General features: G+C 38.2%; 1 protein-coding gene across 1 annotated transcript; it reads right to left on the bottom strand.

Annotated features, from left to right (window-relative positions):
- Positions 1–70: 70 nt before the first annotated feature.
- On the bottom strand, positions 71–13929 carry LOC137234482 (phenoloxidase-activating factor 2). Its single transcript, XM_067757991.1, has 2 exons — positions 13785–13929; positions 71–1458 (listed from the first exon to the last, which is right to left on the bottom strand). The coding sequence occupies exon 2, from the start codon at positions 1454–1456 to the stop codon at positions 170–172; it is 1287 nt and encodes a 428-aa protein (XP_067614092.1). The 5' UTR covers positions 1457–1458; positions 13785–13929; the 3' UTR covers positions 71–169.
- Positions 13930–14389: the final 460 nt, after the last annotated feature.

The raw sequence follows: 14389 nt of genomic DNA, 5'->3' as shown, positions 1-14389 counted from the left end.
AATGTTCTCAACTCAACGGACACTGATACAAAAGTGCCTAGATATGAATCTGAAATGAATAAACAAATGCTTTTACTTAATGAATTTTATTATTTTAAATGCTTTTTATTATAATATTTGTGACCTCTTAAATATATACGGCAATCTTTGTGTGAAAATAATTTCAATCTCAAGCCACCGTATATGATGTCGATCCATAACCCAACGAGAACATTTGCTGATCGATCCAATCACGCGCCGTCGCAACGCTTGCATAAGCTGCGGGTATATCATCATTACAACCAATGCCCCACGAAACGATGCCATCTTGTTCATAACGGTTCTCCGATGCCAGTCCGATCGGACAAATCAGTGGCGCACCACCATCTCCTTGACAAGTATCCACACCACGTACGCCACCAGCACAAATAAACGAACGATCTAATGCGAACTTTTGTCCCAAACGTGTATTGCGCAAGCGTGTTTGACAACTACCAAAGTCCACAATCGGCAATGGCACACGCTTCATTATAGCGCTATAACGCCCCGCCTCACCGAATAAATCCTTACCCCAGCCATTGGCAAAGCATTGAGTATTTGGAAATGGTGCCGCATTTTGCCCTGGCAAACAAATGACATTGATATGATCAGCCAAAACGACTGGTTGGCTTAATACAACCAATGCAAAATTATTGCCAACATTACGCGAATTAAAGTTAGGATGTGTTATGATGCGTTGAACACCACGTTCCTGATAAGGCAAACGTTCTTTGGTAGTTTGTGAATCCCATTCGCCAGCACGTACTAGAAAACTCGACTCCGCGCGTCCAATTACACAATGTACGGCTGTTAGCACTACTTGTGGATGAATTAACGAACCCGCACAGAAGTAACTATAATTGCTCGCATGCAACAACGCCACCGTCCATGGAAATTCACCAAAACCGGCCTCATTATCATAGGCGCCTGTTATGTTGAAATCTATACCGCCCACATTTCGTATACCACAACCTTTTGGCCGTTGAGGACGCTCGTCTTGTGGCTTTGGCGTAAGACTGTCTTGGCGTTGATTTTGATTATCGCAGCATACATCGAGAAAATGTTCACACACTGGATCATCATTGTTGAAACGTATATCAATCAAACCGAAACCATCAAATTCACCATCCTCAACGGGTGTTGTTTCAGTGCCCGTCGTTGGATTACACATGTGATAAGGTACACAGTTGCATGGTCCGCGACCGCTTGTGGATTGAAAATTAATTTGCGGAAGTGAGCGATCAACTGGTTCGGGTGTAACAAGTTTGCCGAAACCACTGCCCGTACTTTGAAATGGCATTGTAGAATTTGGTGAAAAAATATCCGAAATAGTTTTAGCCAAGTCTTGATTAGGTTCCATATTTGTATTTTGTGGCTTTGTTTCAGCGCATAGCAGCCATGCTGCAATTATATGGAGTATAAATGTGCGACGTGGCATATCTGTAAATAAATGAGTATGAAAATTTGATAAAAACGGGGTTTGGGTGACAAATACATTTAAGGAAATAAAATTATAAAAAATAAGCTAATAAATAAAAAAAATTATAGAGAGGGAATAAAGGGGATAAAGGAAGGGAGGAGGAGGACGAGGAATGTGAGAGGAAAGAGAGATGGAGAGGGGAATGGATAGGGAAAGGGAAACGTGGAGGCAGAGGGAAACTGGTCCAGTTTTTTAACCATAGATGTATCTTAGCTAGTGTAGGAGCGGGAGAGGGGAGAGAGCGGGAGGGAGACATATTATTGACTCCGTAGTGAATGGAGCGAAAGAAAAATGTTCAATGTATCCAGAAAAAAAAACTATGAATTTTGTAAATAAAACTATGGAAGCCAGTCTGAAAAACGGATGCGAAAAAATTCAAATATTCGAACAAATTTTAGGAAATTTTCGAACTTTTTATTTAAAAATCTGAAACACATTTCGTAAAAAAAAAATCACAAACATCACTGCCAATTTTTTACTTTGTTAGACTAAAATTCATTGTGCTGCAATACTCCATACTCAAAAAAATTCAGAGAGCTACAAATGAAAAATTTTCGTAAATTTTTGTAAATTTTTCTCTAATTTTGGAATTTTTTCGAAAACGAAATTGGCTTGCGTCGTTTTCGTTACAAATTCATTTCTTAGAACATCGAAAATAAAAATAAAAAGTTTAATTTGGAAAAATTTTCACTGCTATTTTTCTGTTAACTGCTGTGTGTATAATAGACTGTTGCAAAAAACCTTTTTTTCTTTCGGCAGGTTCAAAATTATATCTAATGAATAAGATGTTCAAAAATGTGTTTATTTGGGATACAGGTTGAGCTATACTTTAAAAAAAAAATGGGTGGATCTCTGGGAACAGGTGCTGCGTTTTTGGGACTTAAACTCGCCATAACGGTTGGACGGTTTGGATGACATATGCCAATGATAATGACAGAGCCAATGATCTGAAAAAATCTATTGGCTAAGCGTTTTTTAAAAAGAGGGGATCTCATCTGGGAAACTTTTCAAGGGTTAAAGGTAGGTAAGTACAATAAGTGTAACCCAGTTTGACCAAGAAGCTAATTAAAAGCATTTTTAATGCCATAAAAGTTGTCAGAAAAGGACGAAATGCCCTCTTTTCCGTATGCATACCTAAAGCCCAATGACCAATGTAGACTGCTATAAGTTTATGGGTGTCGGTCCCTCTCAGTATACTCCTTGTCCTTCTGTCATTGTAGTTTGGCCATGTAACTTTTAAAGTGGCGTAGGTCGTAGTGTTCTATAAGTCTAAGTAGATTTTAAAGGAAAGTCCCAGTAGATTTATTGTCAAGTTAAATAGCTGATATGTATGGCATTGATGATGCCAAGAAAATCGCTAGGTCGCGAACATTAGTTAGGTGTGAAGAATCGAGGAATGAGCGCTGGACCTTCATGTACGAAAGTACGGCGAACTAAACTATTACCACACGCAGATATTGAGTGAGCACGGCGGTTTCAAGGAGAATCTACATATAGGGTTTCTAGTGATGACGCGATTGATGCATGCCGAAAGGGAGCACAGAGAAATGCGCATGAGAAGCAGTGGCGACTAAACAAATCACCATAACTCTGACTTAGTTTGAGATAGTCCAGTAATATTTTATATGTAGGACCTATAGGTTGAGATCTATGCAATTTTGAAAACGGCGCAGTTCAGCCCACTGAATCACTGTCAGGATAAATTTAATGTTTACGTCTTGCAGTCTTGGGAATATTTCCGGATCCCATTTCTTGACCGTTTCGAAATCATTGCGAAATACTTTTGAGATCACTTCTCGATCTATTCGAGACTATCTTAAAATCCATTGGATATAATTAGGGGTCCACTACGGATTCGATTTTGACTATCTTCGGATTCTCTAGGGATCATTTTGTTCAGTTTCGAAAACTTTCCGGATAACTTCGGGATTATTTTCACATAATTTGGGGATTATTTTGGGACCTTTTCACACTCACTTCAGGGCGTTTACAGGTTCATCTTTTTAAATCGTTTAAACTCCGCGTCTATTTGAACAAAACAGCTATTTTTTGGTACGTGGGTAGCACATGGATCCAGAGCCGAGCGATGTAAAATCGGTGCACTACACTGGGTCGAAGAAAAAAGTGGGAAAAGTCGGATTTTAAGAGAGTCTAGGAATCTTTTTTTTTAATTTTGCTTTTCTTTGCAAATACAGTGGTAATTGTTTTATTTTTGTAACTCTGCTATTTTACAATTTGCAACAATTAACAATGAAAGTCGAAAAGATGTCAAAAGAAAAGCCGATAGACGCAACTTGATTTCGGAATCAATAATCCAAAGCCGTAAAAGTAAAATTTAACTCTGTCAAAAGATATTTGCAAACAATTTGTGGTTGTTGTAATTTTGATGGGATGACCGCCCCTCCCCCCCCCCCCCCCTCCTCCTCTATGTTGCAGAAATCCATGCAGTAAAAGTTTCTGATAGAAAATGTTTACGAAGAGGCTTATCCTCGAGGAGTATCCTCATTTTGTCCGACAGTTTTACACAATGCATTGGAGTCCTTAATGATATGTGAGCCAAATGGAAGGTTTTGTTAATGTGGGTTACCGGACATGGAGTTATGAAGGTAATGAATAGGCAGGCTACCAGCATTCTATGATCCAGAATCCTTCACAAACGCACACTTTAGGGAAAACACAAATAACTGGGAAAGAGATCCGTTCAGACGACATGGATTGTGTCGCTGGGCAAAGACAGGTCAAATTGTGTATACTCCCAGCAACGAGAGTATGAGGCAAAGTAGAGTTCTTAATTTATTTTATCACCTGCTAGAAAGCAAAAAATTAAAATTCGGAACGGTCTAATGTACATAAAGTTTCTCGCAAATAGCATCATTAACTGTTATATTCTTTAATTACATTCATTCGCCTATGCATGTAGCATTGTATGTACATATGTATGCTTTACAGATAATTCCGTAAAGATCGTCATAATGGGGGTTTTCCCCACACCAATAAGTGGTAATATAAATGCTTGTTTGCATTCTATGAGTTTGTGAAGAATAAACGTAATTGACATTGATGATTGAATCAATAAATTGCTGTGTGAATCACAATAAACAAATTATATAGTTTGGGTATTCTACGCAGCTTATAAAAGAACCTATTTTTTTGTGAATAATTTTGCAGTTACCTACGGTTTTCTTTATGTCTCGGCCATAAGTGGTATTTATAGGGCAAATTTAATAAGAGAATATACCAAAACATTTTTATACCCAGCTGTATAAAGGAAACGAGATAGATATAGACTTCCATGTATCAAAATCATCAGTATCGAAATATGAAATATTGAGATATCTTCTTCAAATTCGGTATAGGGCTTGTCTGGACACAGAATAGATTGGTATGGAAAATGAGCGAAAACGGACGATTACCACACACGATATCGAAAATTTATAAAAATGGAAAAAATGTTATAATTCAAAAACGAATACCGCTAAGCTAATGCATTTTGGTCGGTGGGGTGGTTTTATTACGCAAAATATAAATTCCAAAAAAAATTTAGAATATATGTGTAGCACCACCCACATTTAGAAGAAGAAAATTCGGAAGTTTAACAAGCCGTTAAAGATATTATATTGAAATTTGACAGATACACTATCCTTGCCAAATTATATAAACTGAGTGAAGATAATCAAAATCGGTTGAAGATCAAACCCACTTTTCCGAAAGGACTAACCTTAACAAAGTTTACAATAACTCTCTCGTATTAAACTACATTTGATTGATATTCTACCTCAGTAGTGGACAAATTTTGAAAATGGGCGTGACCCACCCCCCTTTTTGTTACTCTTTCCAAGACACTTTTAATGCCATAAGTCGAAAAAAAATCCTCCAATCAGCATTTTTATCCGCTCAACTGCATTAGTGATGGCCTCTGTATCATTTGTGCTACCTTTGAACGAAAATGAGTTCAGAATAAAACCATATATGTGACCCGATCTGTGAAAAGGTGGCTTATGACTCAAAAAAGAAATTGCAAGAATCAGCTGTTAAAGATAAACAATGCATTTCTTCAGTTTCTTAGTAGTTTTTCTTTTGCATTATGACAGTCATGCCCAAAATGCAAAGCACAAACCAGGTTCTGACCGATATTTTGGCTCCATTGCCACCGAACAAAATGCTATCAAAACAACTGAGGATGCTTCACCAGCCACCAAAGTGGCATCGAAGGAACCAAAGGCTTCATCGTCTTTCATTTGTGCTCTTCTTTCTCTACATTTTTAGTACACTTCTAAGCAAGTTAGGACTTTCTAGTTTTCACCACGTGAAAGAGCGTCTCAAAAACTATCGAAACCAGAAAAAAAGTGGAACAATTTTTTTTAGTCATAAGCCACCTTTTCATAGACCGGGTCACATATCGTCGCTGCGCTAACGAAAACAGTTATGTGTTTTTCTTAAATTTTTTTATTGCATATTATATATCACTATATACGGCCCACATTTCTGCATATGCAGTGTTTTTTATATCTCTTTCGGTTTAGAAGTGATCGAAAACACCTACATATATGTGCTCACAGTACTAGAAGTACTCTGAAAAACGGTTATGTACTTACTCACTAGTTTATAATTTTTTTAATCGCTGCGAAAGTGCTTTGATTTCAATGTAAAAAATAATTACAAACCATCTCGCTTCCCAAGGCAGCCGATTCTATGAACCGGAGCGACTCGGGATTTTTCCCGACCAAGGGCTGTCATTTCAATGTAACCCCATTTAATTTGTTGCGTCCCTCCCACAAACTGTCATCCTCCCAGCAGATCCCTGCAGCGTGACTGCGCAATATTCTCCTGCTCCGGGAGGGTATCGAACCCAATTCAGGACCTGTACCTGACCCCGGTCCAGAGAAATTGTTTTGCTGCGTTTGCCGTAAAATAATCTTTTTAGGACGGCCACACTCTTGTCAGTGTGTCACGTGCAAGAGATGGTTGCATCGGACAGGATGTTCTGGGCTAGAGCCCAAAGCCCGAAGTCCTCGTAACTTTTATAAATTTTTTTCGGCTCCTTGCTGTTTACACCCATGGGCGTCCCGTAGTCTGCGCCTTAGCGGCCCCCCTACCTTCTGGCTGCCCCGCTTCTCAGCAAGCCATAACAAGTAACCACTGCTGCTCCGGCCCAATGGCGCCACCAGCTCATACGGTCGCTCCTACTCATAACTACAATCTCCGTAGTAGAGTCGGTAGCAATGCCGAGCATCAGCCCACGACCCCGCCTTCTTCTCCCCCTCTTTCCGGCACTAACACTCGAGTAGTTCAGAGAAACAGATTATTTGGTCCCTACCACCTTCTGCACCATTTGCCAGCACAGAATATATATGTTTGCAACATGTACCACATGCAGCTCCTGCCTTAGACAATGCCACTTTCCCAGATGTTCTGATCTCAGCGACGGCAACCCCCCGACGGCTTTCATCGCGCTATACTGCCAGGCCGCAAACCCCACTACACCGGGTACCCAAGTGCTTACCCAGGGACGTCTAGTCCCTGGTCCACAACAGCAATTGAGTTCTGGCCTCCCTCAACTCAGACGTAGTCACTTATCACTTACCCCCAGAGTGACGACGTCTCCCCGTTGCACTTCAGAATTATGCAGTTAAACTGTAATGGGTTAACTGGGAAGATCACGGAGATAGTTGATTTCATGAATCGGCATAACATCCGCATTGCAGCTATCCAAGAGATCAAACACACAGCAAGATCTGCTCTGCAGACCTGCTCTGAACATAGCGTACACAGAAAAAATCACGAGATCGGAAATTCAGGCGGTCTCGCGTTTATCACCCACCGCACAGTGCAATATAATCGATTTGATCCCGACATCGGCATTACGCTACCGACTGTCATACACCCTAAAATCTTGGGTGTAACGTTCGATCAGGATCTACATTTTAGATTGTACCGAAAATCCAGAGCCGTAATAAAATCCTCAAATCTCTTTCCGGCAATACTTGGGGTAAAGACAAAGAAACGCTCATTACTACTTACAAAGCAATTGGCCGGCTCGTTGCATGCTACGCGTCCCCGATATGGTCGCCAAGCCTAAAGGTTACTCACTGGAAGAAAATACAGGCCTGCCAAAATACTACCCTCAAAACCGCTACGGGCTGTTTTCTTACGTCTCCAGAACACCACGTACACAATCAGGCGAGAGTACTCCCCATTAGGGAGAGAAATAAAATGCCAAACAAACAGTTTCTGTTGAATACCTAGAAGCCTGGGCATCCCAACAGGCATCTGATTGAAGAACCTATACTGCCCAGGGGCTTAAGAGGTAATCTTCGTAGGCATTATGAGGAATAACGGCAAAAATTGTATGCATTTCCCTACCGCCAGAAGCAAATTTGAATCATGTTTGAAAGCAGTTTTGTGCTTTAAAACGGCGCAAATATTTATCACGTCGTAATGGGTTAAAAAAAATGACTTTTTCCTTCACACATCAATAATGTACTTTCCACAAAATATTTCAAAAATACGGAATTTGCAAAATTTTGCAAATGGACACCATAAATAAGTTTTTTTGATCTCCTGAAAAGTTACTGAAAAACACATAATTGTTTTTGTGAGCGCAGCGACGATATGTATTTTTTTATACTCAGTTGAGCAGAGCTCACAGAGTATATTAAGTTTGATTGGATAACGGTTGGTTGTACATATATAAAAGAATCGAGATAGATATAGACTTCCATATATCAAAATAATCAGGATCGAAAAAAAATTTGATTGAGCCATGTCCGTCCGTCCGTCCGTCCGTCCGTCCGTTAACACGATAACTTGAGTAAATTTTGAGGTATCTTGATGAAATTTGGTATGTAGGTTCCTGAGCACTCATCTCAGATGGCTATTTAAAATGAACGATATCGGACTATAACCACGCCCACTTTTTCGATATCGAAAATTTCGAAAAACCGAAAAAGTGCGATAATTCATTACAAAAGACCGATAAAGCGACGAAACTTGGTAGATGAGTTGAACTTATGACGCAAAATATAAAATTAGTAAAATTTTGGACAATGGGCGTGGCACCGCCCACTTTTTAAAGAAGGTAATTTAAAATTTTTGCAAGCTGTAATTTGGCAGTCGTTGAAGATATCACGATGAAATTTGGCAGGAACGTTACTCTTATTACTGCATGTACGCTTAATAAAAATTAGCAAAATCGGAGAAGGACCACGCCCACTTTTAAAAAAAAAATTTTTTTTAAAGTAAAATTTTAACAAAAAATTTAATATCTTTACAGTATATAAGTAAATTATGTCAAGATTCAACTCCAGTAATGATATGGTGCAACAAAATACAAAAATAAAAGAAAATTTAAAAATGGGCGTGGCTCCGCCCTTTTTCATTTAATTTGTCTAGGATACTTTTAATGCCATAAATCGAACAAAAATTAACCAATCCTTTTGAAATTTGGTAGGGGAATAGATTTTATGGCGCTAACTGTTTTCTGTGAAAATGGGCGAAATCGGTTGATGCCACGCCCAGTTTTTATACACAGTCTTCCGTCTGTCCTTCCGCATGGCCGTTAACACGATAACTTGAGCAAAAATCGATATATCTTTACTAAACTCAGTTCACGTACTTATCTGAACCACTTTACCTTGGTATGAAAAATGAACGAAATCCGACTATGACCACGCCCACTTTTTCGATATCGAAAATTGCGAAAAATGAAAAAAATGCCATAATTCTATACCAAATACGAAAAAAGGGATGAAACATGGTAAGGTAATTGGATTGTTTTATTGACGCGAAATATAACTTTAGAAAAAACTTTATAAAATGGTTGTGACACCTACCATATTAAGTAGAAGAAAATGAAAAAGTTCTGCAGGGCGAAGTAAAACACCCTTAAAATCTTGCCAGGTATTACATATATAAATAAATTAGCGGTATCCAACCGATAATGTTCTGGGTCACCCTAGTCCACATTTTGGTCGATATCTGGAAAACGCCTTCACATATACAACTACCACCACTCCCTTTTAAAACTCTCATTAATACCTTTAATTTGATACCCAAATTGTACAAACTCATTCTAGAGTCACCCCTGGTCCACCTTTATGGCGATATCTCGAAAAGGCGTCCACCTATAGAACTAAGCCGCACACCCTTTTAAAATACTCATTAACACCTTTCTTTTGATACCCATATTGTACAAACAAATTCTAGGGTCACCCCTGGTCCACCTTTATGGCGATATCTCGAAACGGCGTCCACCTATGGAACTAAGGAATACTCCCTTTTAAAATACTCATTATCACCTTTCTTTTGATGCCCATATTGTACAAACAAATTCTAGGGTCACCCCTGGTCCACCTTTATGGCGATATCTCGAAAATGCGACCACCTATACAACAACCACCACTCCCTTTTAAAACCCTCATTAATACCTTTAATTTGATACCCATATCGTACAAACACATTCTAGAGTCACCCCTGGTCCACCTTTGTGGCGATATTCCGAAAAGGTGTCCACCTATAGAACTAAGCCCCACACCCTTTTAAAATACTCATTAACACCTTTCTTTTGATACCCATATTGTACAAACAAATTCTAGGGTCACCCCTGGTCCACCTTTATGGCGATATCGCGAAACGGCGTCCACCTATGGAACTAAGGATTACTCCCTTTTAAAATACTCATTAACACCTTTCTTTTGATACCCATATCGTACAAACAAATTCTAGGGTCACCCCTGGTCCACCTTTATGGCGATATCTCGAAACGGCGTCCACCTATGGAACTAAGGATTACTCCCTTTTAAAATACTCATTAATACCTTTAATTTGATATCCATATCGTACAAACGCATTCTAGAGTCACCCCTGGTCCACATTTATGGCGATATTTCGAAAAGGCGACCACCTATAGAACTAAGGCCCACTCCCTTTTAAAATACTCATTAACACCATTCGTTTGATGCCCATATTGTGCAAACGCATTCTAGAGTCACCCCTGGTCCATCTTTACGGCGATATCTCGAAAAGGCGTCCATCTATAGAACTTAGGTCCACGCCCTTTTAAAATACTCATTAATACCTTTCATTTGATACCCATATCGTACAAACGCATTCTAGGGTCAATCCTGATCCACCTTTATGGCTATATCCCTAAATGGCGTCCACCTATAGAACTATGGCCCACTCCCTCATAAAATACTCTTTAATGCCTTTCATTTGATACACATGTCATACAAACACATTCCAGGGTTTCCCTCGGTTCATTTTCCTACATGGTTATTTTCCCTTATGTTGTCACCATAGCTCTCAACTGAGTATGTAATGTTCGGTTACACCCGAACTTAACCTTCCTTACTTGTTTTTATTTAATTGTATGATCAACGACCTAGATTAATGAGGAGTGTGATGACTAGTACCTAGCATCTACCTAATTATTTTCTAGCATTTAGTATTATTATTACTTAATGTAAGTATTGTTTTCAATAAACCCGTTTAACTTAAAATTGTTTTTTATTATTTTACTAGCAGACCCGGCAGACGTTGTTCTGCCCTAAATTTGGTCTATCAGCATACATTTTAATAAGCTTCTTCCGTCTAACTCTTCCCTCGTCCCTATAGACTTTTTCCTAATCCTTGTATTCACTCCTCCTTCCGTATTTTTCGCTTCATCTATCTCCATCTTCGTCTAACTCTTTCTCAGTCTCCTTCTCTCATCGTAAAAATTAATATAGGCAAATTTATATACCAAATTTCAGGCAAATCGAATAGAACGTATGTAAAAAGGTATGTGGGTATTATTAATTCATATCTTTATTTCGGCTTCGCCAGGTTAAAGCGACTAAATCGAATATCACAATGAAAATTACTTTAAAGTTCTCAGTAACAGATTTCATTTGATATCCATAATACACACACATTCTAAGGTGTATCCAGGTCCTTGTTTTGGCCTATATCTCGCGACCCTAGTCACCCAGCGGTGTAAAAATTACTCTGTACTAAAGCACTCATCAACAGCTTCAATATGATACCCATACTGTAAAAGCACTATCTAGGCGTTCACGGGCCCACGTTTTTCGCCTATATCTCGAGACCCTAGTCACCCAGGGATATGAAAATTACCCTCTACTAAAACACTCATCAACAGCTTTCATTTGATGTCCATATTTTATAAACACATTCTAGGGGTACACGGGTCCACGTTTTAGGCTATATCTCGAGGCCCTAGCCTCCCAGTTGTATGAAAATTATCCTGTACTATAGCACTCATCAACAGTTGATATTCATATTGTATAAACACATTCTAGGGGTACCGGGGTCCACGTTTTGGGCTATATCTCCAGACACTAGCCTCCCAGTTGTATGAAAATTATCCTGTACTATAGCACTCAATAACAGCTTTCATTTGATATCCATATTGTATAAACACATTCTAGGGGTACCGGGGTCCACGTTTTGGGCTATATCTCGAGACCCTAGCCTCCCAGTTGTATGAAAATTATCCTGTACTATAGCACTCATCAACAGTTTTCATTTGATATCCATATTGTATAAACACACTCTAGGGTACCGGGGTCCACGTTTTGGGCTATATCTCGAGACCCTAGCCTCCCAGTTGTATGAAAGTTGTCCTGTAATATAGCACTTTTCAACAGCTTTCATTTGATATCCATATTGTATAAACACATTCTAGGGGTACCCGGGTCCACGTTTTGATCTCAAGACCCTAGGCACGTAGTGAAAAAAAAGGTAGACGTTGGCCGATTCTCAGACCTACCCAATATGCTCACAAAATTTCATGAGAATCGGTTCAGCCGTTTCGGAGGAGTTAAGCCTCTAAAACCGTGACAGAAGAATTTTATATATTAGATTAAAAATAGAAAATAAGCGCTACTTGTCTTCTAAGACTATCGTATGTCAGGGCGTGTGAATAATATTTTTTAAATTTATGAAAGACAAAGAAAGATTTTATTATAGTAAAATTTTACATTTCCAACCAACGTTGTATAGGTATAGTATTGTGACGAATATTAGTGACACTAAGTGATACATCACTAGTCTGATGCTAAGTAAATGAAGCCACAACAACAATAAAGCGGGCAGTTACTTGTATCTACATAAACGAATCAATCATTATATCTACACATATGTCCATACAAGCAGCGGGGAGTAACGCACAAACAAATGCATATATCTGAGATACTCCCGAAAGTATGCAATCATTTGTGCAAGTATCACTCACATATACACGCGCATGGGCTATGCCAGAAGCTATAAAATCGTGCATCTGTAGTTATAGCTGAGAAATTTTATAGCTGATAACTAACTAGTAAATTCTAGAAATAGAAGCGCCTAGAAATATGTCAACGAGGAAACGAAACAGCATAAAAGAAGCAACAGTTGAGGCACAACAAGCAGTTTGATATAAGCAAGCCATCAGTTGCGAAGTATAAGTGTTATTTTCAAGTAGTCTCATAAAGACCTTTTTTACATTATTCAATATTGGAGTTATTTATCCAACAGTTTAGTGATTCGAACGTTAGCAGTAGATTTTGAATACGCGGAAATTCAGTAAATTCGTTACAGTATGTTGGCCTGCCATACTGAATGAAGCATACAGATTCATGTCACTGCAGACGAACTAGTTTTTATTAGATGCATCCAATTGGTAGAAAAATATATTAAGTATCGTTGTTCACCGGTGCATCTTCACGTGAGCTGATATTACCATCTGAAACTTGTTTGACTACATATATGACCACACCAATTTGGTTACAAATATAGACTATACCGGTCTTTCTGAAAACTAATGCACAGAACTGGGTTTTAATTTTCAACTAGAGAAGTATACACTTGCAAAAAAAAAGTAGTGGGCGGTGTCCTGGTTTTGAACCGATGTGCCATGGATTCCAGTATCAGGCTCTACCTACTCAGTTATCACATCTGTGTAAGAAATCATATCGTAACCTTGGCTTGCAACACTTTTCACAAATGACATTTCTTATTTTAAATTTTCAGCACGAAACTAAAGCTTTGTTTTAAAAAAGTCAAAAATGTGTTTTCTCATATTTTTTAATACAGCTGAGATGTAAGACTCACTTTATTAAACAAAAAATTGCATATCCACCCTAATGTTACGCTTATTTGATTTGCTTTCACATGAAATAGATACAGTATAAAGCAACTAATCTATACTACAAAAAAATGTAATAACATATATTAACTAAAATGCAAATATTGCCATTGATTGTATTTTTTTTTTTTTTTTTTTTGTTTTTTTTTTAGTATATACCTTTTGATTAGATTTATTTATTATTTTCCTATCCGACACAATTCACAAATGTTCGTTCTCAAGCTCACTCAACGATTCAGCGTCTTAAATTAAACTGATTTAATTTCTTTGCGTATGTTGTATATTTCGGAAGTTCAGTACTTAATTGCTGTCTCATCTTTGTATTTCTATTTACAATAATCTCAACATGAGCTGAGCTCAAAGTCAAGAGCTATTTGTATATGTATATTCAGTACATTAGACCGTTATAGAAAATAAAATACTCTAAAGATTTTTCAAGTCAAAGTCTCGATGTAAGATCTCTTAATGATGAAATAATTGGTTACAAGTTTATGGAATGTATGTATTAATGAGATATTTTGGAGTTTGTACGAATGTCCTTAAAATTTTGAGTTTTTTAAGCGGTTTGATTTAGTTTGACTTACGAATTTTGTAATTGAAATTTAAGTAACTAACTTCCCGATCCAGCTACAAGCTTGAAACTTGGAAAATAGTTCAGAACCCGATGACCATGTAATGATGAGAAAAAAACTCCGATAGGTGGCGCATGGATCGAAATATTTCAAAAAATCGTATTTGTAGTCCGATTTGGATCATTTAATCCT

The sequence above is a fragment of the Eurosta solidaginis genome, chromosome 1 (assembly GCF_040869045.1).
Source record: "Eurosta solidaginis isolate ZX-2024a chromosome 1, ASM4086904v1, whole genome shotgun sequence".
In the NCBI taxonomy this organism is placed as follows: domain Eukaryota; kingdom Metazoa; phylum Arthropoda; class Insecta; order Diptera; family Tephritidae; genus Eurosta; species Eurosta solidaginis.
Note: the sequence above shows the minus strand (reverse complement) of the source record. Positions and strands in the feature narration are given on the sequence as shown.

Bases quoted from the DNA above. Each gene is read 5' to 3' on its own strand.
- LOC137234482 (XM_067757991.1), bottom strand. From the start codon at position 1,456: ATGCCACGTCGCACATTTATACTCCATATAATTGCAGCATGGCTGCTA.